Source organism: Haliaeetus leucocephalus, unplaced genomic scaffold (assembly GCF_000737465.1).
Source record: "Haliaeetus leucocephalus isolate CR32 unplaced genomic scaffold, Haliaeetus_leucocephalus-4.0 Scaffold555, whole genome shotgun sequence".
Classification (NCBI taxonomy): Eukaryota; Metazoa; Chordata; class Aves; order Accipitriformes; family Accipitridae; genus Haliaeetus; species Haliaeetus leucocephalus.
This window is the reverse complement of record NW_010972991.1, coordinates 20414589-20439828: the sequence shown is the minus strand read 5'-3', so window position 1 is coordinate 20439828 and position 25240 is coordinate 20414589. Positions and strand designations below refer to the sequence as shown.

General features: G+C 41.8%; 1 protein-coding gene across 1 annotated transcript; it reads left to right on the top strand.

The window, feature by feature from the left end:
• The first annotated feature begins 482 nt into the window (after nt 1-482).
• Nucleotides 483-22604, top strand: ESRP1 (epithelial splicing regulatory protein 1). Its single transcript, XM_010577098.1, has 13 exons — nt 483-614; nt 820-948; nt 1838-1951; nt 4403-4517; nt 12094-12192; nt 12296-12350; nt 14184-14294; nt 14385-14517; nt 14601-14643; nt 16116-16417; nt 17929-18147; nt 20126-20324; nt 22245-22604. Exons 1-13 carry the CDS (start codon nt 483-485, stop codon nt 22415-22417), a joined length of 1824 nt encoding a protein of 607 aa, XP_010575400.1. The 3' UTR covers nt 22418-22604.
• Nucleotides 22605-25240: the final 2636 nt, after the last annotated feature.

Genomic DNA, 25240 nt, shown 5'->3' with positions numbered 1-25240 from the left:
CGCCCGCAGTCCCGGCCCCGCGCTGGGCGCCCCGCCCGCAATCGCAGACCCCCGCCCGCCCCGCGCTTGCCACGTCCCCGCTCGGCGGGGCCAATGGGCGGGCGGCGCCAGGTGTGTGCTACCTGCACCACGTGGGGCGGGGGTGGGCAGGTAGGGCCGCGGCCCCGCGCAGAAAAGCCCGCAGCCATTGCGCGCTTCCCAGGGGTGCAGCCGGCGTGGGAGCGGCCGCCGCCCGCCCCGGCGGAAAGGGGGGGTAGCCTGCGCCTCCCCCGCGCCGGGTCCTCGGGGAGCGAGGCTGCAGGTGGGGGCTCCGCCGCTTGGGTCTCGCTTGGAAGCGCCTCGGGCAGGAAAAGTTTCTGGCCTCTTCTCTCCCCCCCTTTCTTTCCCCCTCTTGCTCGCTCGCTCGCTCTTTTTTTTTCTTTTTTTTTCTTTTTTCCTCTCCTCCCTCCCCTTTTTATCCTTTCCGCTGGCTCAGTGGCACCATGACGGCGTCTCCCGACTACCTGGTGATCCTCTTCGTGACCACGGCGGGCACCAACGGGGCAAGGCTGGGCTCGGATGAGCGAGAGCTGCTCCAGCTCCTGTGGAAAGTGGTCGACCTGAGGAGTAAGGAGGTATTTTCCCCCGAGCGGGGAGCACCCCGACCTGCTGCTCCCCTTGGCCCCTGCCGTGCTGGGTACAGGCAGGGTGTCCCCAGCGCTGGACTGGCGGTGGGTGCCTCAGGCTGGAGCAGGCTCTGGTGGAGGGCAGGGGCCGGTGCTGCAGGTGGGGACCTCCAGCCCGGGGAGCTGACTCATCCCTCCTCTGCTTTCTCTGGAGCTGGGGCACCTACATGACGTGCTGGTCCGGCCTGACCACCCGGAGCTGACGGCTGAGTGCCAGGAGACCACCCAGGTGGATGTGGAGAGCCTGGCGCTGGCTCCACCGCTGGAGCAGGCACTGAGACAGGTGATGCCCCGTAACCAGCTGGTGGGTGCTGGTCTCCCACGGGGGCTGCCCAGTGGGGTAGAGGCAGTGTTATCATCCATTTATCCCCTCCACCACTGGGGCAGTGGAGCCTGGCACAGGGGCACCACAGACACATGTGGGCCAGGCAGCCTGGTCTGTGGTGGGCTTTGTGGACGTTTCTCCCTTGCCTTTTGTTCATTCACATTGGGAGGGACTGAACCCCAAGAGAGGAAGGTCGGGGTCAAGCACCCCCCTACCCTGGTCTTCTGCCGTGCTGGACCCTGAATCTCAGCTGAGAGTGAGCCCTAATCAGTGCTGGAAGAGGCCAAGTTTAGGTGCCTGCTGAAAAGGCTGGGTGGTGGCAGGCCCTGTTAAGGCTTGCGGTGGCTCATCGGTCCTGGGAAGGAGACAGTGCTGAAGGCCCTAGATAAACAGGGAGGTGTGCGTGATTCTCACTGAGGGTAGGGCTGAAAGCCCGTCTCTTTTCCAACATGCTTGAGTGCCCTGTCTGAAAGACTCTTCTGCCCTGGCACTCCCTCAGCTCTCTGCAACCAGCTTTACATCTCCTTGCCTTGCAGTGCTCTTGCAAATGCTCCTAGAAAAGGATTGGGTTTTTTTCTGTCATGTGGATGGTCTGTGTGGCCACATCTCATTAGAAGGGGGGGGGGGGAAGTGGTAATTTCCTTGTGAAGATAGTTATCATGAAAGTTATGCGCTTAGCTAGTAAGAAATGGATCTACAGAAGTGAAGGACTAGGCTTACACAGAAAGGAACTCCAGCACCATGTTCCTGCTGCTCAGGAATAACATGTTACCAACTGATGATGCTGCCTAGCGCAGCCACCCTGATCTTTTTTACATGTATGGTTTTTTGTTGTTCCTGCTTTCAGTTTAATCAGTCCGTGAGCAATGAGCTGAACATCGGTGTAGGAACTTCCTTTTGTTTCTGTACTGATGGACAGTTGCACATCAGGCAGGTTCTGCACCCTGAAGCTTCCAAAAAGGTATGTAGCTGTAGCTTAAGTTTGACTTAGTGTGCTTTATATGATTTCTTGCAAAACTGATCAACTTCTCTTTACTATGAGGGTGCCTCCACGCAACCCTAGCACAAACATCACTCATGTTAATATGCTTACCAGACTAAAGAGCCTGTCCATGTGGAAGGCATAGACAATGCCCTGTGCTTATGTAGCCCTGAGATGCCTTTTTAAGGTAAATCGGGAGAAAGATTTTTCTGGAGTTAAGTGTTTGAGAAAGGAGCAATGCATTGACAGAGTACTTGTAGCTCCTACAGCTGTAGGAGCTACAATGGGTTAACAAGTGGGAATTTGGAAGTGTTGCCAAATAGTTAACCACCTTAATCATAAACTGTCTTTTGAAATTTTACATTCACCTTTAGCTTCGGCAACTTTCAATCCTCGTGTATTCAGCTGATGCTCCGAGGGCGGTACTTGTATTTGTAAGGAGCTGAACAGTAGTTTGAGGCAGGCTGTGAGGGATGACTAGTCCCATAGTCTAGAGTTTTCTATAACTTCAGAGTTGCCAAATCACTAACAGTGTTATGAGGACCTGCCTACTTTTCATTAGTGATAGGATTGCAGCAATATGCCAGGTCTTTAGTCCTGAAATAACTGCTTCAATATTAATAACAACTCGTTTTGTGGTTTGCTATGAACATGCATTGCTCTGAGCTGTTCTGCTCCTCTCCTTGCAACTGATCTCTGTGCCCATCAGTTTGCTGCTTCATCTTTGAAGGGGTACTGCTGCCAGTCTGTGCTGTTACAAAACTGATATTGGATGAGTTTGGTTTTAATACTTGTTGGTGCTCTAAGTATTTATACCTTTAAAGGTTTAGAAGAGAAACAGTGAGCCTGATTCATAGTTAAGAGATACTCCCTATATATGTAACTTGTCTTAGGGTATAATGTAAGAAAATGTGGAAATGCGTTCTTAACAGACTTTCTTCTCACTTGTAATGGGTATGTGTTTTATGCAGTTAAATTACATGGACAAAAGAAGGGACAACTGTCAGGCATAGGCATCCTTTTTCTATATCATCACAGGGTTACTGATAGGAATCAAATCTTCATCAAAATCTTGTGTTGCTCTTTTGTTAAGAATTATTCGTTTCAAATCTGCTCTGTGCTGCCTATAGATTAAGTAAACCAGATGCTTATAAGATCCGTAATAGTTCTTTGGTGCATACCCTAATCCTGAGGTGGGGCTGGGGGAATTGCTAAAATCCAGATAGGCAGAAGTCACTAGACTCTTGAGAATATATATTTTTTTTTAAGATGCCCAGTCTGAACCAATCTAGCAGCTCAGTATTTGGAGGATGAATTGGTATCAACTGTTCCAACTGAATGTCAGTGAAGTACAGAATCTGATCTCTCATCAAGGCAGAAAAATAGCCATGCTAAAACTAGAGCAGGAAGTCTTGGCAAGCACACCTGCATTTTCCTAAGTTTGTCTTTAAAGAGTATCGTTTGCCTAATGCACCTGTCCATATGCTAAGATAAGCTCTGATGTTCTCAAAGCAGAACTTGTTTTAGAGTGTAAACTTTTTTCTTCAGTATCCCTAAATGTGCTTTCACATGTCCTGTCATTCTCTTACAATGCCAAGATGGTAACTAGTCATTAAATCACAGAAACCCCTTACATTTGGTCTAGAGAGGCAGTGCAGGCAACAAACAGCTAAGTGGAATACAAAGTATTGTGTCTGTGGGGAAGCTCTGGGGTGAACAGCTAACTAAAGGAATAGGGGGGTTGTGTTGGTTTAAACAGCTTCCCTGCAAGTCTTCTCCATGTTGTCTTCTTCCTACCCCCAAAAAATTAAAAGCATGTGGTAGATGTAGTGGTGGAGTGAAAAGGTTTTTATTGACTTTCAGTGGGCTACATAACTTGATCCTGGCTTCATATGCTGCAATTAAAGCAATTACTGCGCATAGACTCATAGATTGACAACCTCTGTACCATATCAAACCCTTACCTGCACACAGTTGGGTTTTTTGTTGTTTTTTCTTGGGGGGTGGGGTGGGGTGTGTTTGTTTGTTTTTAGGGAATAAATATTTGAAGTGTGACTATTCTCTGAAAACTCAGCCTTGACTATAAACCAAAACAGTTAAAATTAGAATAAAGAATTGATGATAAATGTTGCAATAGCAGGCATTTGCTCTCATATGTATATATTGGATTTGAGACACTAGTAGTAATAGCAAATGTTTCTCCAGTGAAAAAAACACATTTCTCTTTTTAAACCACACAGAGGAAGCTGCTTAAGCAAAAAAGTTTATAAACATATTAATGTGGCTAAGAAGAGCTATGTGAGTTTCTCTGTAGCAAAGGCTGTTTATGTTTCCTACCCATTATAAGGAAATTGTTAGAAAGTTTGGTATCTAAAGACAAAATAGACGGAACTCACCCTAGCTGACAGTAGTTACTTTGTCCTTTTACAGAATATCTTGCTGCCTGAATGCTTCTACTCCTTTTTTGACTTGCGGAAAGAGTTCAAGAAGTGTTGCCCTGGCTCACCTGACCTTAGCAAACTTGATGTGGCGGCCATGACAGAATGTATCCTTTTAACAGTGATGGTGTCTACTGCTGTAACAGCTTTGGCTGAATTTTAGGACAATGCATGCGTAATGCTTGCAACACATGTTTAGGGGTGGTATAACTTTAATGAGTGACTTGGAGCAGTACTGAGCTTTCTCACAAAGATAAAGATAAAAACATATGCATGCTCCCATGGGGAAAATCCTGTATTTCTTCTTGATTTCTGTACATTTTCTTTACTACCTTTATAGTTTTGTCTCTTAAACTTCACAGTTTAGTGTAACTGGCACATTTGTTCAAATGCTGACATGAATCCTAATGTTAAAGTTGTGAGGTTGCTTGTTGCATCAGTTAGATTTTTATTTTATTTTTAGGCAAGAGTGAATGCTGGGAGACATCTTAATTTTTAGGAGGGGAAACAGTTATTCTTGATGTGAACTTGTAGTGAATCTTTGATTCGGGAGTGAACCAAAGGCAGGGATGCTGTTGGCACATGTGGTATTCAGTCTCGTGGAAGTTGTATATGTTACACCTAGCAAGGTGAGGCTGGGCTGGCAATAAGATGCAGTCAGTAACATGTTTCCATTTCCAGTGACAGGGATGTCTAAAATTACTTTCTGAATAGTTTTAAGTGGTCTCTAAGCTAGTCCTTTCTGGCTCTTTACTAGTCTTAGCTTGGTTTTGTTTGTGTGCCATGTACAATCATCAGAGCCGAAACTGGGGCTGTAAATGACTTGGCTGTACCTTCCTCCTTGCTTATCTGGTAGTCTCCCCTCTTGCTGCAGGCTCCAGTCCTTGTATCAAACATACTCTTGGACATGGAAAACACTTGACTTCCCTACTGACCTATTGAAGCAGTGACCACAAAAGCTAGCTAGCAAGGAAGGATAAAAGAATTTGAGAGTGCTCTTTTTATATTTTTATTGGGTTTTGTTGTTGTTGTTTTTAATAACTTTTTTTTTCTCTGACTAGCTTATTGTGTCCATAGAATGGTTGCCATTAAGAGCTGGTATTTTTCAGACTCAAAAGTCTGTGGCTTCTGAATTGTTTCGGCCTTTCACCCCAGGACTAGCATCACCTGGGCTTTGTACCTGCGTCTGGGGCCATAAAATATCTATGTATGTGTGGGGTTTTTTGTGTTTAACTGTAAGGTTGAATACTGGAGGCTGTCTGATGTGCTTTGTCATCTGCAAATTAAGATTAATCTCCCCTAGTGAAGAGGCAGAAATCACTTCTCCCCCTACTCTGAACCAAAGCGGTATGCTTACTGTAGGAGTGTGAAATTTTTATGTAGAAAAGTGAAATAAATGCTTGTGTTGCATAGTCTAGAAGGTGGATGATGCAGACTTCTTAAAGTTATGGTCCAAAACTTAATACATTGTTTAGGGATGCTTTGATGTGAGATGGAGAAGTTAAAGACAATGAGCTACTTTGGCTGTTTTGGAGAGATGCCTTTGCTTTGTCCTTGTGTGAATGTCTGGTGTATGTCTTGCCACTGTGGAAATAGTCATATGACTGTAGGCACCTGGAGTGTCACTGGGCAGCTAAGGCACAGTGACAGGCTGTGTACTCCCTGCCTGCTGGGAGAGGGGAGCAGACCACCCTGCATTACTCGACTGTTGGGAAGCCCCTAAAGAGTCAGTACCATCTAAGGGTGGTTTTGGCAGTTGCCAACAGTATTTTCTAAAAGTTCTAGAAGTTCGGTTACTCTATCCAAATGCTGTCAGCTTGAGTCTGAATTCTGGATCTGATGTGCTTCTTAAGGTGTATATAAACCTAAATAACTTCATTCTGGCTCTGTATTAATCTTTGTAGTTTGTTGTCTTTTGTAACTGCTGATGCTCTTATTTGTAAACTTGCTGTGTTTATGCAACATGGCTGAAATTAACTGTTTCTGCCCTATATTGCTTGAGGGTGCTGAGGGCAGAGGATGCAGAGACCAGAAAGATAAAATAATATTTGTTTTCCTTTTATTGACAAATATGATAACTTTCTCCTCACCTTGCTGAAATGTATTGACTTAATCTCCCTAGGGTCAGAAGCTGTGTAAGTTAATTGCACTTGGAGAGTCTGGACATGCATATAATGCTTGGGATAAAAAAAAAATAAATTGCTGAAGCAGGTGCTGAGTTTAAAGACTAGTTCAAACAGTTTTGTGCAGAGATTTTGTTTTTCCTTTCATGTAAGCGGGACAGCTACTTTCTTCCTTAGACAGTTATGTAGCAAAGAAAAGAAAATGTCTAAATGAAAAGTAACTTGGATTTGAAGTGGGTATGCTGGGGTGGGGGACCAAAAAAAAAAAAAAAGAGTAGGTTGAAATGAAGCTACAGATTAGTGCACAGAATCTGACCAAGCTCTTGTTATTGTTGTAGAAAGTGCAGATCTTCCACCCCATAGCTAAAGGGGCTGCATGAGGGGAATCTTCCATGATTTGTGCTACACAAACTATATTGGGCCAGGTCTGCTGGCGTTTGGTGGGGATAGAAGGTTTTGGTTTAGGGGTAGGGTACTGACTAGATATGCAGAAGACCTGCATTTACACACTGGTAGGAGCAGGACTAGAATGATTTGGGTGGGGGGCACATCCATTCATGTACTTGCATCTCCATTTACCTGTGTGCAAGATGGCTGTGATCAGTGAGAGGAAACATGTGTGATATGAAGGAGTTAGGGGAAAGCTGGGTATTATTGTACAGTTACTTAAAGTATTAGGATTATTCAAAGATTTCATTTTGATGACTAACATTTGATTAAACAACAAATTACAGGCAAATGGAATGTACTCTATTGTTCCCAACAGTCAGGGGAGAACTTCCTACTGCACAGTCATTCAAGATGCATATTCCAGTGTATAACACACTGGGTAGTTGGTGCTTGGCTATGTATTTCTTGCAGACAAGGCAAGCACAATCTTGAAAAAGAGAATAGAGATATTAAACCAAACAATTGGCTGTTTTTTTCTTCCTTTAGAAAGTACTTTTGGGACTTATTCTCTCAGCAAACTACTTGAAATTGTGTACAGCAATGAAACTATTCCAAATCCAAGTGCTCAGGTGAAAGCTTTCCATTCACCACTTCCCCACCCCCAAGAAATTATAAATTTGATGTACAAACAGCCACTGATTTCTTTTCACTCAAGGTAAGGAAATGTTAAAATTGCCGTGAAATTCGAGGGATTGAGGAAGAACTGAGACTAGTTGTAACTGTTATCTCTGAGTGCTACTGCTGCCTGACTTACAGTCTTAAAACAGTTTTTGGTGTACGAGACAGTCTTCTGGCAGACTTTCTCTAGTCAGTGTTGTGTAAGAGTAGTGACAGCAGGACAATTATGAGAAATTTTGAGTAACAAAAAACTTGAGAGAAGCGATCATGTTCCAGCAGAGAAAGGAACTCAGGTCTGTTGAAATCTTTTTTTTAAACATGTGTAAGTATACAAAAGGAGGAGGGTTGTTCTTGCACCCTCTGTACCTCCCATACTTGCTGCACTTGATTTGCAAAGCTTGCTGAGCCAGTTTTCACCGCTGTGAGTGCCTTCAGGGTGGAGTGAACAAAGCTTGCATGACTATTCATATTCAGTCTGCAGAAGACTCATCCTTTGCCTTAAGATTGGGTGTGCAGAAGCCATTAAATGGCAAATAGCTCTTGCTTCCTCCAGTGCATGGTTTGCTCCACTCACTTCTGAACTGGGTTTGTGAGGATAACTCCTTACCAGAAGTATCTGCTGGATATTGTCGGTAGAAACACAGGTGTACTTCAGAACAGCCTGCTTAATGTGCTGCATACAATCTGGATACTGCAATACTGAAACTTGGTGGGGTTTGGTTTTTTTTTTTTGACCTGGGTGTGTTGAAAACAAGATGTGGAGCACAGTTATAACGAATAGTACTTAACTCTGGTAATAAAAAGCCCATTATTGGGTATTACCTGAGAATCTTGTATATTGCTGTTTGTATTTCCTGTGATAGTACCCAGGAACTGGGTAACATCAGCTTACTTTTATGCAAAGTAGTACTTAAAGATGTAATCTTCTGCCTGAAGAGACTTAAAAACAGAACAAAGGGGTAAGAGGATCAGTGCAGAATGCAACTGCAATACTAGTTTGTGTCATGTCATCTCAGACCTCAGTTGTTCAGTATTTCTTTTGCCATAGTTAAGTTGAGAGACTGAGAAATGGAAGAGACAGTGGGAGGGAAGAAGTCTTGGAGGGCACTGGCAGTGGGTGAAGCTGTGGTGATGAATCTGAGGAAGTGATCTAGGAATTTCTTCCATATTATATAGGCAACCCTGATATAGAATATGCCTTCCCTCCCGCCCTGTTTGTTAACTTGCTGAGTGCTGCAGGAGGTGGTACTGCAGCTGTGCAGCAAAATTAAGAAGTTCCTTGTTTCCCATCCTGCTTTGTTGTTTGGGAGTGTCTTTTGCCTGTTGCTTCATTTAGAATGTGTCCACTCTATTGCATATAATAGCTTTAGACAACCAGGTCTGTTTTCTAACACTTCTTTAAATGTGAACTTGGATTTACCCACTGCAATCAACTCTTTCCAATTGCCTAGGAGGGGCAACCTTTAAATATCACAAACACATGTGTGGTCTTGTATCCCTTCCCAGAGCAAGGGGTGGGTTTTATAAAGACTGTTCCATTAACAGCTTTTTCCCAAGTGTCCATAATTTCTAGTGCCTCTGTTCATAGGAGTCCATCTGTATGTAGTAGGTCTTGTTCTTTAGAATTCAAGTTTTCACTTAACTAATGTTATTATTAACATGCTCCTTACATGTGCAGAAAACTATCAATTTTCTTCTCCAGTCTTGCCTAAAAGCCTTGCTTCTAGCTAATCAGAGGTGAAGGTGTGAGCGATTTCTCACTCCTGCTAATGTTGATGACTTTCTTCTTCCCCTCCCACTGTGTTTATATTAATCTAGAGTTCCTAGGCACAGCTGACTCCCTGTTTCTGAACACCTGGTACCAACTTCTGTTGGGACTAGAGCATTTTTAGGAACTATATCTCCTGTTGATCAATATTTTCAATGAAAATGTTTTCTGAAGAAAATGAACATGGGATGGGGGAGTTGTTTGTTTTTCCTTATGTTATTGCCTTGCTTCAAATTCCCAGCGCCTTCACACTGCTGCATTCCCCTCTCCAGCGGCTGATTGCTTGTGAGGATCTTTGGCTCTGCAAAAAGGAAATACTGAAATGTCTCGTCAGTTTTGACAGCAGTCTAACAGCCAAGTGTGTGTGTGTGCACATGTGTATGCATGTCCCCTGCTGTAATAGCTATTGAAACTCCTGCCCAATTTCTCTTGACTCTGACAGAGGAAACATAATATTTCCAAAATCTTTATAAAAAAATGGTCAGGCAAAACCAGGGTTTCAATACTTGTATCTTCAGCAGCTTCTGGTTCCCTGGATGGGCAGCAGAGACTCTGTGAAAGTGCAGTGTGGAGCTGTTGGATGCTTCAGGGGAAAGGGTGTCAGGAAAAGGAGAAGCACTCTGATAGGTGCCCAGAAACATCTGTGTGGTGCTGATTAGGTACTCTGTCTGCAAGGGAGTCTGTGGATTATTTTTCTTTTCAACCCCCCTTCCCCAGGGGGCAAGGGAGGAGATGAGCTTGAGTGTACAGCTTAGGAAGAGATACTGCAATGAAGAAGTTTCTTGTCATAAATACTGATAGTCTCTTACATTGTGCTTTGGGGTTGTTGCATGTGGCTCGTTCAGGGTTTTTAGCTTAGTTTTTAAGAAAACCATTTAATGTTCTTGCTGCTTCACTCCAAAGGAGGTACCAGCAGGGAGGGTAATGGCAATGGCTAGCAAACTGTATTTAGTAAAGGAGTTGGAGGGGGTGGGTCACTGGTTTAAGTTTTCTGGGTTTTAAACTATGATAATTCATTTTAAATTTCAAATGCTCCTGTAAGACTAAGCACCATCCTCTCACTTTCCATACTCCAATGCATGCTTAAAACCAGCAAAGACTCAAAATCAAATTAGCCTCAAAGTGTATTGTGGTGGCACAGCAGCTTTCCTTTCCTTGCTGTGGAAGAGGAGTTTGTTAATTCAGTTGAAATTATTTTTCATCTTACAGCAAGATAACAGTTAAACTTCAAAAACAATTAAAAAAACCCTGTTTTGTAGGAGTGACTTGCAGTCATCCCACAAATAATAGGAAAGACTTGATTTCGCAGTGAAATTTGTGCTGCCTCTGCTGTTAATGAGATGGTGTGACAAAGCAGGTGTGTGGTGTCTGTTTCTAACAGAAGCTGTTCTTCTGTTCCCTGCCCTTCATATAGGCATCTGCCAACTCAAAATGTGCTCAACTCTAGGTGGAGAAAGCTCTTTTTTCTTTTAGGAGAAAGCTTGCCATCTTGGACTGAGAAGCAACTTTTGAGCAGCAAAATGTAGACTTTTGAGCATTTGAAATGTGTCTAATGTAGTTTTTTCGGGGATGTGGGCAAATAATTGGTGTATTTGTTTTGAGTGTCTTGCATTACTGTACTGATGTGCCAGGATAGGTTGTCTTTAAGGAACTCTCTCACTTTTGCTCTAAAGTCTTGATGCAGAGTGATAAGAGAAGTCAAAAAAGCAAGTCCTATTCCCAGATTGCTTTATATTTCACTTCTTGTTCTGTTCCTTGTTGTTTTTTTTTACCCTACACTCCTCAAAGAAGATGTGAGTGGAAAAGACCTCTTTAAAAATTTGCTTTATAATGATGGAGTTGCAAGTAACCTCATAGTCCTGTAGCGTGGTGTTAGAGAGGGGCAAATATGACATGAAGCGGGAGAGATACCATAGTAAACTCTGTTTAAAGTTGTGTGGAAAAGATGTGCAATTTATATCAGACTCCCTTTATGAACATGGGGTTTTTGTCTGGTCATTCTACAGCCTGTCTTTCCAGGACAGAACACTTCCTGCTCTCTGTTGCAGGAGAGCTTATCGTTTCTATCATATTCCAAAATTCTTCAGATCGAAGAAGATAGGGATTGTGACACTTGGTTTTGTCCCTTGGTTATCTACAATGGTGCACTCTTACCAGATACACTGTTATGCAGAAGCATTTTGAGAAAAACTCAGGTTGTAACTTCTAATAGGCAAGGTTTAGACAAGGTGCTGTTTGTGAATCTTGTCAAAGTGCTGAGTAAGGTATTTATTCTACTTTGGGATTTACTTGTTCAGAAAGCATGTGGTATATCCTATTTCTGGAGCTTCTAGTTGATGGTTTGCTTTTCCTTCCCCAGATCTTCCCCTAGAGATTAAAGAAGATGTTAATTAAAGAGGACAGAACTCCAGTCTCTTCTGTATGCAAAAGTGTATCTGTCTAACATACATAATTCATTAGTATATTATATATACTCATATATATATATATGTCCTTATTATGGGGTCTCATGTCCCCAGACACTTTCTGGAGTGACCTCACACTCACACAGGTGGCAGTAGTTAGAGGCCAAGGCAGAACAGCTAATGTATCCCCGCAGGAAAATGGATTAAATTTTCTCCTGAGAAGTGACTTACCATCAAGGATAACATGAAAGCTTGTTGCTCTAGCAGGAAGCCAATTAGAGATCTGTTTGGTGATGATTGACTTAACTCCAGCATAAAGATTTAAATCTTGACAAGAACAGTCCAGCATTTCCCTATGGAGCCTCTCAAGTTGAAGACATGGGGAATATTATTTTAACACTAATATCTGAACCATACAGTAAGTGATTGTGATGAATGAGTTTTCTCTGCTTGTTTGTTTGTTTTTCCTGCCTGTCCTGTATGCTGAGGAAAAAGAAAATAACTTGTGCTGTATTTCATAGACCACCGATTTTCAGATCCAGAAAGAGTGAACTACAAATTTGAAAGTGGACCTTGGTAAGTATCTTCCCTCTTCTCTCTCTGTGTGCGCCCCCCCCCCCCCTTTTTTTAAAGATACTGTTTAGATAAGCTGTACTTCTCTGTATTGCTAATTTGCAAATAGCTGTTGCCAGTATTTTTATTTATCTTGCTGCTGCTGTGGCAATCAATTAGATGCTTTAAGTGGGGAAAGGGAACAGATACTCTATGATCAGATGCAAGCCAGTTATCTTGCTAGGCTTCAGTGTTGCCTGTTAGCTGCTGGTAGTTCTGGGTTCTGCTAATCAGTGCTTATAATGGGTGTTAAGTGTGCTGTGCTATTAACAAAGAATGTAAGCAGTTTTCCAGAAGTAACCCTATTGGTACTAACTCCTACATTCTTCCTGCAATTTGCTTCACAGTTACTGAACACACATCATGGGTTTTTTTTTATAGGGAAGAAACATTTCCATAAAGATACTGTGCTACCAGTAAATTGCTTAAGCTGTGATGATCGTCTTCCAAAATATGTTTTAAACATAAAGCTTTATCTACTTTTGATGACTGTTTTGTTGCTTGTATGTTTGGGTTTTTTTAAATGTAATCATGCTTTTCTATGTATGAATACAGATTTTTCTCGGTGGTTTGCTGGATACTCCCTCTGCAGTTTCACAAGACACTGGTGTTAAACTGACCTTATTTATATTCCCGTCTTGCATGAATACTTACTTCCCCCTTCCAGATTAAGGAACTGTCATAATGGTAGATGATGCTGGCATTTCTGAGCCAAAAGAAGCAAGAAAAGAATGCAACAATATTGGCAGAAAGTATCCAGTGAGAGTAGCTCAGGGGCTATGTCTTAGCATTGTTCTAAGCCTTTTCCCTTTCACTAACAAAATCCTGGGATGAGGTGGAAGATTCCAGTCTTATTTGTGATAGTGAGAAGTACAGAATTAGGAGGTGAGGGGCAACAGCTTGGGACAGACACCTACAGAAAGGCCACCTGAGAAATTAAAATATGAGTGAGAAACATGACCCTCTTATAAAAAGGCATACCACAGCCCTTTTGTACAAGGGAGTCCTGCTGCTGAACAACACTTCATCTGCTTAATCAATTGCATAGTCTCTTCTGTGCAAAAACCTGTCCTTGCAATAGCCAGAAAGGCAGCCTTGGGTAGCTGTGAGTGTTTTGTTGTACATGGCACTTTTAACAAGTAAGAGAACAAAAGAGACTGTGGTAATGACCAATTAAACCTGGCTTTCTGTGGCTGAGCTATTCCCATGCTAAGCAGCCAATGTAGCCGGTAGCTATATTAGTCTCTAGTAGCACAGTGATGGCCTGAACAAGCAATGTTAAGGCTAAACTGTGGGCAGGAGTCCTCTGGGTACTGACTATAACCCTGAACAGATTTGGTCTTGGCTTGTGAATGGCTCTTGTACACTGTCACAGTATAAATAATAAGCACTAACCTCAGTTACATCTAACTGCTTTGCTTTGGTTACAACCTAGCTAAGATTAAAACAGCAAGTGCTTGACTTTGTACCAGTAACACTGTTCAGACAATGGAGCAGGGAGTAAATTGGGAACATCATCGAAGAGATGAGAGCTCAAGGAACAAATGTGGTGAAGGAGGAAAGTGGAGCTGGGAATGGAACAGCTTAACAGAACAGACATTCCCTGAGGAGAAACATGCATAGTGGCTTTGGATGGTGGTGGCACTTAGCCCTTGCTGCCCTGGCATTGCCGTCTAGCAGACACAGAGCAGGGACAGCAGCCTGTCCCTGGAGCACAGGTGACAAGCAGAGAGGGTGGTGTGTGGCGGATGCTGCAGGCAGATGTGTCTCCATTACCCCCTCTTTCTGTGCCTGCAGCAGCAAGATGGAACTTGTGGATGACAATGCTGTTATCCGAGCAAGAGGATTGCCATGGCAGTCATCTGACCAGGACATAGCAAGGTTCTTCAAAGGCCTAAATATTGCCAAGTTAGTAGCTAAGAATTTACCTCTACATTTGTAGTGCTTCATCTGTGTTGGTCATGGAGTTTTATCTCTCTCTTTATTTAAATCTTGCAGGGGAGGTGCTGCGCTCTGTCTCAATGCCCAGGGGAGGAGGAATGGGGAGGCTCTCGTGAGGTTTGTAAGTGAAGAGCATAGAGATCTAGCGCTACAAAGGCACAAGCATCACATGGGGAATCGATACATTGAGGTGCGTGACACTGGCTTTGAAATCCTCTTCTCAACAGGAGTGCAAATAGCATGCCAATCGCATGTGTGCTTTTCTTTCCTTAGGTGTACAAGGCAACAGGTGAAGACTTCCTTAAAATTGCAGGAGGTAATTTTTAGGGGGTGAGAAGGGAGGGTTTGTTCCATCAGCATCTGTAACTTTTGACTATAAACCACTCCTGTTGGTTGTGGGCTTTCATTTTCTTTCTTTGAACAAGTAGTTGGCTGGTGTGTTGATTACTATGTGCTCTGCTAGCAGTAGTCTGAGATGTTCCATGATTTATCTGTCCATCTTTCTCTTCTATGTTGTTGCCATTTTCAAGCAGCCTATCAAATAAGGATTTGATCAGGCAAGGTGATCTTGCATATGAACTTAATTTGTTAGGCCATCTTCTTAACTGAAGGGACCTAAATGTTATTGATTGCTGAAAAACAAAACCAGAGTAGTTTTTCAAAACAATATGACTGCTGTTGCTGTGGAGACTTGCATGTAAAAGCAAACAGATATCACAGTGTAAATAACAAGGGATTTATGGAAATTATTTTCTTCAAATGAAATCTTTGCCTCAAACTAAAGGGGGAACTTGGGGGGAATGCTTATTTAAGGGTAATATTGAAATATTTGGAGCCTTGAATTGAAAGGCTGCAAAACCTGCTCTACAAACTCTCCTGTGGTCTCTTTTCCTCCCCTTCATGACTGCAAGCATACAGAATTTGAGTTAAGATCCAATAAGCTGTTATGTATCTACAATGCTATCTTAAGGTCCTTGTTCGTTCCTGACAGATTTGTTTGGGGGATTGTAAATGACTAACTGGATGTCTGAGGTTGAGGTTTTAGAGTGGGAGAGGCTATTAAGCTGTCAAATAAATAGCTAATTGATAGGCTTGGTAATAGTTATAACATTCAAAGTAAAGACATTGCACACTGACATTGGGGAAGAATGGTGCATGTCTGGCACAACCAAACCTCTTTGCAGAATGAGCTAGCTGTAAGTGAAAGGATCATATTAAGATGTGGAGTTGGTTAGCAGCTAGATTTGGTTAGCATAGTGTTATAAGTATAAGCATCAGTGATCTTCTAGACATACTGAAAGTAGAGTTGGCAGACTTTGACAGTTTATCAGGGTAGAATGCAATTTCTGAGCTGTTTTCAACATGCCCTACCACCTTTCTTTCCCAGCACAATGGTCTGGGTACTTGGTTACTATATAGTATGGCTTCAGAGCATGCCAAAGGTATTCATAAGTTAGAAAAGCAAGGTGCACGGTAGCACAGGTACTGCTCACACAAGAGATTCACAGACTGCTTTCCTTGGGCTCTGAACATTGTAAGTACTTTTTATTCTCCCTTTGGATAAGGATGAATCTCTCCCAAATGGATTAACATTACTAGACTTTAATGGGAAGTGTCCTATACAATATTTCTAGTTTATCAGAGGGACACCTTTCCTGACTTTGGAGGCAAATATTGTTCTACCTGCTCAAAAACTGTCTATGGGGAGGAGGTAGCTATGCCAAGACTTGCTCGTGTTTTTATGCAGCTGCCTAGACTTAAGCGCTTCTGTACTTCTTTTTGTTAAAGGCACTTCCAATGAGGTTGCACAGTTCTTGTCAAAAGAAAACCAAGTGATTGTCAGGATGCGAGGTCTACCCTTCAACGTGACAACAGAAGAAGTGCTGGCATTCTTTGGCCAGCACTGCCCTGTAACAGGAGGAAAGGAGGGAGTCCTGTTTGTTACTTACCCTGACAGCAGGCCAACAGGGGATGCCTTTGTGTTGTTTGCTTGTGAGGAATATGCACAAAATGCACTGAAAAAGCATAAGGACTTGCTGGGGAAAAGGTACATTGAACTCTTCAGGAGCACTGCAGCAGAAGTTCAGCAGGTAGGTGTAAACCTTACAAACTGGCTTCTTGTAATCCAAACTCCTACATTGACATACAGTAGTGGAAGCAAATACTGCTTGGCTGTGACTTGAAAGATTCTTTTCTCTAGCTCTTGACTCTTGCTGAAAAGAGTACTGTCTGAATTTCCATGAGACTTTACTCCCTCTAAATGTAAGATCTTATGGTATATATGATTGCAAACATCCATATATACACACCTTTGGGGTTTTGATTTCCAATAGCCTTGCAAACAGCAGTTATAGTAGGAAGTTTATGTGGGTCTAGTGCTTCACGCTACAGGTACTGAATTTGTCTAAGTCCAATAATGGTCTATTCAGGAGGACCATTAGCAACAGATCTTGATCTAAAAGACTTATCTTTAGTCACTGGTACAGAAAAAGGCAGCCTTTTGATGTACTTGTTGTCTTCAGAGCAATGTACCTCAAGAGTCTTACGAATTGCCTCTAAGGCAGGTCTTGGCCATCTTCTGCCAGCACTGGCTACCTAGCAGAGGGTGGCAGGACTTTGTGAAACTGGGGCTGAAGAGTGTCCTGTCTTGCATTAACATGGCTTGCTGGACCATTAATTGCAGTTATGCTGTCAGGGAAAGGCAGTAGGGCTGAGAGGATTGTTTATGTATGTAGAGTCCCAGTTGAGGTCACTAACTTCTAAACATGATTCTAAAAGTTCTTGTCTATGATGCAAATTATGGCCAACCAATAGCTGTATCATTGTAACCAAGCAATGGTGCAGCTCTGTTCCCCCAAAAAGTGCCTTGTTTGAAGGGTGACACTAATGATGAGAAGGCATAGCTGCAACACTCACTTTTGTCACTGTATTTTTCTCAAGTGCTCTCATGATTCTTTCTTTAGCAAAACCTTCTGATAGCTGTTTAAATGTAAGTGAAGCTTAATCTTGCTCAGAGAAAGTTAAAGGGTAGTGATTGTATATTCAGTGAACTCTTGACCAGGCAGGGTTTTTACTGTTAAAATTGGTAACAAGAAATCTCGAAAGTGTGACTGTTACAAATACTGTGACTCAGTAACACCACCTATGCTATTTGATGGACTATTGCATCCAAAGTCAGGGCTGTTTGGTAGTGAAATATGCTTCTAGTTCCCAGACTTTCCTGAAGTTTTGCAGAGGAGATATTTTGGATAGAAGTGTCACCATGACTCTGTAGATGGTAGAATGCTTTGGGATATTTTCCCAATAAAAATACTGTAGAAATACAGGTGTTGTGTTCCAAGATGTCTTTTGAAGGTTGCATAACAGTTCAAGTAAAACATAATTTTAAGTTTTTTCAAGAAAAATGATCCAAAGAGTTTCTTTAAAACATCTGAATTCTAAGCACTGCCATTGTGGTTTAAGTCCAGAATCTAGCTCACTTGTTTCTTAAAATACTGCTCAGAGTGAAAACAGATGGCATTGGTGTTACATTCAGTTCCTCTGAGTTGAAGAATGAATAAGGAGGGTTTCTGTAACCTCTCTGTTTTTCTGTTTTGCACAGGTGCTGAACAGGTACTCTTCCACACCTCTCATTCCTCTCCCAACACCTCCTATACTTCCAGTATTACCTCAACAATTTGTGCCTTCCACTAACGTCAGAGACTGCATACGTTTGCGTGGTCTTCCCTATGCTGCTACTATAGAGGATATCCTGGAGTTCTTGGGGGAGTTTTCTACAGATATTCGAACCCATGGAGTTCATATGGTACTAAATCACCAGGTTGGTAGACACCATGTTTCTAGCTACTTTGTGCCAACTGCCTGTATATGCAAACATAGTTCTTCTGATGATATCAGTAGGGAAGCACCTTTGGCATTGACACTAATGATATTAATTAGCCTTCAGCTTTCCTCTGAAAGCGTACTGGCAATAGATGTGTTGGCTTATTTGAACCCTGCTATGCCAGCTGCTGCATCTGCTGTAGAGTGGTTTCTGTTACTGAGACCCATGTGCCTAAAGCTAAGCCACAGTCTTGGAGGGGTTGGTGTTCCCAGAGCAAGAGCTGTGATCCTGCACTGTAGGAGGCTTGAACTGAGGAGTCCTGCTCAACAGCATGCATAATTCCTCTTGTACCAGGCAAGGAGTATCTTCAAAACAAAAGCGTAGGCAATGTTAGCTCTGAAAGGAGTGCTTTGCCCCTGCCTTGCTGAACAATGTGCCTCGGGTATATTTGAGGACAAATGTGACTGCATCCTTTTAGAGACAGGATTTCCTATGGCATAAGTCAGCAGCTGAAGCTTTGGGTTTCCTGAACTGTGTGGATGCTTTCTTTAAACAGTCATAGCTAAGCACCAAGATTAACAGCTCATTGACACGTATAAACAGTGACATCTTTGCCATTGTTTTCTGGAAGCAGTTTCTAACAAAACTTTCTAGACAAAGGATTGTGCATTGTTGTGATCTCCCTTATCTGCACAGTCTTGTGACTTTAGGGGGAGGAGATGATGGCAACTCCTTTAACTCTACAGAGATGCCCTGAGTGATTGCACTGATCACACTTATTATTGTGGTATAAAAATGGTTCTTCTAAAATCGTTTTGGTTGACACTAAGCCTAAGCTAAAACTACAAAATACTACTTTGTCCTGGTGTAGGGCTTCTGTGCTTTGGGGGTGTGGGGAGGGAGAGGGAACTATAGTTATTCCAGTACCTCTCCATCTAAAGAGATTCCTGTGTCTGTGAGGATTTGACCTAGCAAAGGCTGAAAAACTGTAACGAATGTGCAGAGCTGGAAGAGGCCAAGAAAGATGCCGATGTTAAAGCACAAGTAATGGTTTGCAGTAGTATTGGCCCTTGCCAGCAGTAGCAAAAGAACCTGAAGGAAGAAATTAGTGTGCGTATATAGTCCTGAGGGCTATCTGCCACTCCTGCCCAAAGCTGTGGTATTTATTTTTCCCCCAGATACTGCTTTTGCCTGACTACTAGATTTTTATTTTTCTGCATGCTCCCACCATTCCTGTTTTCAACCCTCTAATCATGAACAACTCTGTCAAGGATGCTGATAAAGTTGTTCTTCCCTCTGAAACTGGAAGAACTGGCCCAGAACTTAAGTTAGAGCTGGCTTAGGTTTCTATCTCTAGTTTTGGCTACTTCAAGTCAGCAGCTGCATGTGGCTGAAATGACTCTTCTAAGTTGCATATCCCACTCATTTACAGATGTATATAAGGATGTCATCTTTTTTTTCCACAAGAGCATACCAAGCCTTAGGCTAGTACCCTTCAAAAACATCCCTGCCCATATTGGCCTTAAAATAAAATTTTAAAACCATTTAACATTTGGCACTTGACTGTATTTATCCTTGAATTTCAAAAATCACAGATAATAAATGTGAATTAGATCTTTCAATTCTGCATTCTTACTAAATTGGTAAGAGCAGGTCTCAAAGCACCTAAGTATTCCTGTATTGTAGTCTCTCACATATGTGTCCTTATTTTTTTTAACCATAGAAGTAACATGGGTCAAGTTATGACGCAGCTTAATTGAAATGGGTAAATACAATCATGTTAGCACAAGTTGGAACAATTTTGGGGAGGAGAGCTTAAACATGCTGATGGGTGCTTGGGTTGACTGACTGTATTTGACTTTGGAGATGGATGTATTTATGGCTGAAGAGACTGCTTTTGACAGCACAAATTATTGCTATGCTGTTACTTCATGGGAGCTCCAGAAACATTTCTTTTTGTCTGCCTTGTTTGTAGGGACGTCCATCAGGAGATGCTTTTATTCAGATGAAATCTGCAGACCGAGCTTTTCTAGCTGCACAGAAGTGTCATAAGAAGACTATGAAGGACAGATATGTTGAAGTCTTTCAGTGTTCTGCTGAGGAGATGAACTTTGTATTAATGGGGGGCACTTTAAATCGAAATGGCTTGTCCCCACCACCATGTAAGTTACCATGTAAGTTTTGTATGGGTCTTGCCACTATTCTACGCTATGTGCGGGTAGGTGTTGGATCTGCTTTGTTGACTCTGATTCTGGTTCTTGGAAAGAAGTGTCAAATGGGGGTATTAAAATAAGGTCTTTTCACCTTAAATCATCAGCAGCTTGCAATCATTATTTTTCCCTTTGGTTGTGAAATTACTATGACTGAAGAACAACTTAAAAATTACTCTTGCTTTTCCAGTGGCAAACTTCCCCTCTGCTCCCTGAAACTTAACTTGGCCAGGGTGAGCCATGACTCTGAAAAGCAATTTGTAAGCCCTGCCTAGACCTTAAAGAACTGTTTCCCATTTAAACTGATTTGTATTTACATTTTTCATCATGGTGAACATGTCAAGTAAAAGCCCTTCCCCTTTCACTTTCAAAACTTAATTTATGAAATAAATGCTCTCCTTTGGGACTCAACCACAAGTGTTCTGCCTATTGAACCACTACTGACTGAACTCTTCCTTTGCTTTTTGCTGTTCATACAGAATTGAGGTTGCCTGTGTGGGAGTAAAATACCTGTAGCTTTGGCCTCAGAGAACGACAGAAACTATTTCATGTGAAATTATGCTCCTCAGAACTACTAGGTTGAACATGGACTTCTAGACAAATGTTTGGGGGAAATGCTTTAAGAGCTTAAGGGCTAACTTACTAAGCATATGTGCCATATAAATCTGAGCCTATGGGAAAAATAATACTTTGCTTCCAAGATCACAAATGGCAAGGTAGTCAAGTAGGAGCTTTCTCTCTGTCTCTCTATTATTTTTGTTGTTAGCTCTAAGAAGTGTCTTCTAAATCCTAGTCAGAGCTGCCAATATGGCAGTAAATTTCTTGGGTGTGGCTCCTTTTGAGTGTGAATAGACCTTCACCTAATCCTTAGGAGATAAGTTTTCTGGTTTTTTCTTTTTTCTTTTTTTTCCCTCCAATGGAAGTATCCTTCTGAGCTGGGATCTGCAGTATGTAGTTCTATGTGTGACAGCTGTTCCAGACAGGGGTTGGAAGCTTCTCCTGAGAGCTCCTAGGATAGGTTCTTGGCCAGAGTCCCAAACTTTGGGAAGTCTTAGGTGTCAGTGTTCCCATTTCCAACTATCAATGCCAGTGATGTATTCCTCAGATAAGCCCTTTTGGCTCTGTCACTGCCCCATTCCACAATGCAGTGAGATGTTGACTGTCACTTTAAAGTAAGCCTCTATTTTTGCTATTCAGAATTATCTAAAGCTTTTACATGCTCATTTTTATGGCACTGGGGAGGGGAAGAGGGAAGAAAAGGAGAAGAGTGGTAAAGGAAGAGGGTGAGCTCTCATGAGTGAGAGTTCATTTAGGACCTCACACCTTCTTGAAACACCACAAAGTCCTGGAGTTTTTTTGGTTTGGTTTTTTTTTTGTTTTTTAAACTCAGTTTTAATACTTGAAGCTGCAAAGCCATGACTTCTCTCACTGTGCTGTTGGTTAATCGAAGACAGAGCTGTTTGGAGGATAGGGAGTGTCAGCATGAAAAGGTGTCCTCTGCTGTGGGGAATGTTAGGCAGATCTTTAGCACGGAAGTTTCTTTGTTTCCTTTTTACAGTGGAGAAGTCTCATTCTTGATTGGAGACTTCATTAAAATCTGAGCCTAGACAAGAAAAACTGGCCGCCTCTTCAGAAAGACACCCTATTCCAAGAGTGAGAGGTGGCTTTTTATGCGTTACTGACTTTGCGTTTGACTGGGGGGCAGGGGGGTGGGCACAACACTTGTAGTCAAGCTCACATTGGTGGCTCAGATTTATTTTCTGTGATGAGCAAGAGAATGAGAAGCTTGTGAAGGCTCTTACTGCAGAGTTGTTCAGCTAATGAAGACCATATATATGCTGGAATTCAGAAGGTCCTAATCTATTTTCCATTTGTTCCCTTTAGGCCTTTCACCCCCTTCCTACTCCTTTCCGGCTCCTGCTGCAGTTGTGCCAACAGAAGCTGCTCTGTATCAGCCATCCATGCTCCTGAACCCACGAACGCTCCAGCCCTCCACGGCATACTACCCTGCTGGGGCTCAGCTCTTCATGAACTACACAGCGTACTACCCCAGGTAAAGCAGAGGAGAAACGAAGCAGGAACAAAGAAGTCTTTTTGCAGAAAATGCACAAATCTCACAAAAGAACATTGTCTGCCGTGTTAAAGGCTTGTGCTACCAAGAACAGCTTGTTCGGTATCTTGTTCAGGGAAACAATTTCAGGGTATCTAGGGATTTCCCAAGTTTTAGAGTATTTCAGGTAGTGACAATTTTAAAAAAAAAAAAAAAACCAAAAAACATAAGTCACACAGTTACAGTGGGATTTTTTTTTGTTTTGTTTTTTTTTTTTACCTAACATGTCTCTTAAACTTGTTAGTTTGAATTGTTGTGCCCTCAGTGGGAATTGGTGTGTGCAGTACTCCTTCCCATCTCCCTACAGAAGCCCTTGGCCCCTCTTTAGAATGGGTGGATTGGGGTCTGCCCTAACAGCTTCTGAAATTCTGGCTCTTTGTTTTTGTAATAAAGTAACTTTTGACCTTTATGGTGAAAACTTGGTTTACTTATTTATGAATAAGTACTGCATTGAAGCATACATGTATTGAATGCATATGTAAAGCATATAGAGACACATATTCTTCCTGACCTCATAAACACCTCTCATGAAGGGCTTTTGGCTCTTCTGGCTATATTAGCTATCTTCTATGGAACAAAAACTCTTGATTCCGTTTGCCCTCTGCAGTCATGAGGCCTTGGAAAGAGCTATGTTCCCTGTAAGCCATAAACCATTCCTCATCTGACAGGAAACCTGCTAAATAACTCAAGTCTTCTAATAGATTCTGACCAGTGCTTTTTATCTCTGGAGAAGGGTCCAAATAGCTACTTGTGAAGTTGTTGAGCAATATGGGCTCTCTAGTACCTGTAAGATAACAAAGGTTTTCTTATTACTTTACACTAAACCAGTATGTCTGTAAGCTGCCTGTTATGTTTTGGGTTTTTTTTTTATTAAAATGTTTTCTTCACTCATAAGTTAATTTCTATAATGCCTTCAATGTCTGTCTTATGGTTATGATAATATGTTACCAAACTCAGCCTCTTTAATGTAAGATCAAGAAAAATAAAATTCCAAACTTGCACTGGCAATATAAAACAAGTTTCTCAATAGTTCTATATGTCATGAGAACACAGTAACAGTAATAGTTTGTAGTGACTTTGACATGTTGTTCTTAAAGTAATAATAGAGTCTGAACTCTCTTAAATGGAGTTTTCTGGTTCTGAAATTTAATTCAAAAAAAATGTTAAGCATGTGCAGCAGGAAAGAATAGGGTATCCTCTGTACTAAGTGGTGCATTTAAATGCATGTACATGGAAAAGCAATACAGAGCTGGTGGCTAATGATCAGACAATGGTTCATAAATCTAACTAGTGAATACTTATGGAAATAAGGAAAGTTCCTTTGACCTGCTGCCAAAAGGTTCTACCACTTGTGTTTTGCAAGGTCAAGTTGCTTTATAACAGCCAATTCCATTCTTTGCACAGTAATCAACCTAGATGGTACGGGGGAGGGAGGCATTGCTTTGGTCTTAGTATCTCTCAGAAATCCCTGAAACTCTCAGACTTGTCTTAATGCTCTTATAGCTTTAGCAATGAAACCCAATGGTGTAAAGGAATGGATGCCTTCTATGCTATTAAAATAGCTTTAGTGAACTCCTAATGAAAAGGAGGGAGAGCAAGTTATTCGGGATCTGTCAGCCTTTGATATCTCTGTTCAGCTTGTAATTATATCTGGCAACATGTTCTGACAGCAAATCAGTGGTCTTGGTCTCTGCCTAGTCCCAGGCTTTTGAGAAAAAGAATAATAGGATTCATGGGAGTGAGGACTTTCTTTCCTTATCTAATCTTGGATAAATAAGTGTACTAGTTGCTGTATGTATGTTGAAAGTAATGAATAACTGCTAATGTTCTATAGAAACTTCTACTATAGACAAACTTGAAAGTTTCTGCTACAGGATAGGTAGTTTTAAACCAAAGTTAAATCTTATTGTATTTATTCAGTTCTAATGCCATTTTCACCACTTTTAAGCAGTGCCTTTAAAACCTCAGAAGTTTCTGTCAAAATCCATAATTGTAGGAACACAGACTTTGTTTTCTTTTCAACAATATTTTGAGTAGTGGAGTGGAAAAAAAGAGCTTCTTACTCAGTGGGTAGTATGCTGGTGGGACTTGTAGCCAAAAAATTGTGGAAGCTGAAAACTGATGTGGGTTCAAACAAACTGGATAAAGTCAAGGGCAGGAAATTCATTGTGAGTTAGTGAATACACAAAAACCACATCTGGCTCAGGAAGTCCTTGAACTCAAAATAACTGGAAGAGTGTTCTTATGTTCTGTCCCCTATGGTAAACTCTTATGCTATTGAACCAAGGTGGGTAGGTGAACTTGTTTGTTCACATCTTTGAAGTAGTACTTGTCTTGAGAGCTACAGGTACTGCTTGTGAGCATGGGTCTTTTCCAGTGTGTTTGTAGTTGTATTCAGCTGCGTTAACCCAAACTTAGTCACTATTACACTATCTCCCTGTTGTGTCAGTGTATGTACAGCTCTCCACTGGAGTGATTTGAATTAAAAGGTCTTTTTATGTGGTAGTTAAAGGCATGATTCTGACACTTGCTGCACAAGGAAATAAAGGGTAATTTGTTAGTGTGTTCATCTATCTGCTTCTGCCTCTTCCTGCTATAGATTGGGTATGGTTTTTTTCATTATGCACTAATCAACTTGTAAAAATATATAAATATATACAATAAGCCACATACATATAGCATTAATATATACTTATGCATACATACATAAAAAGTGTGTGTGTATAAAAATAACATGACTGAGGTTAGGAAAAAATCTCACTTGTTCTCT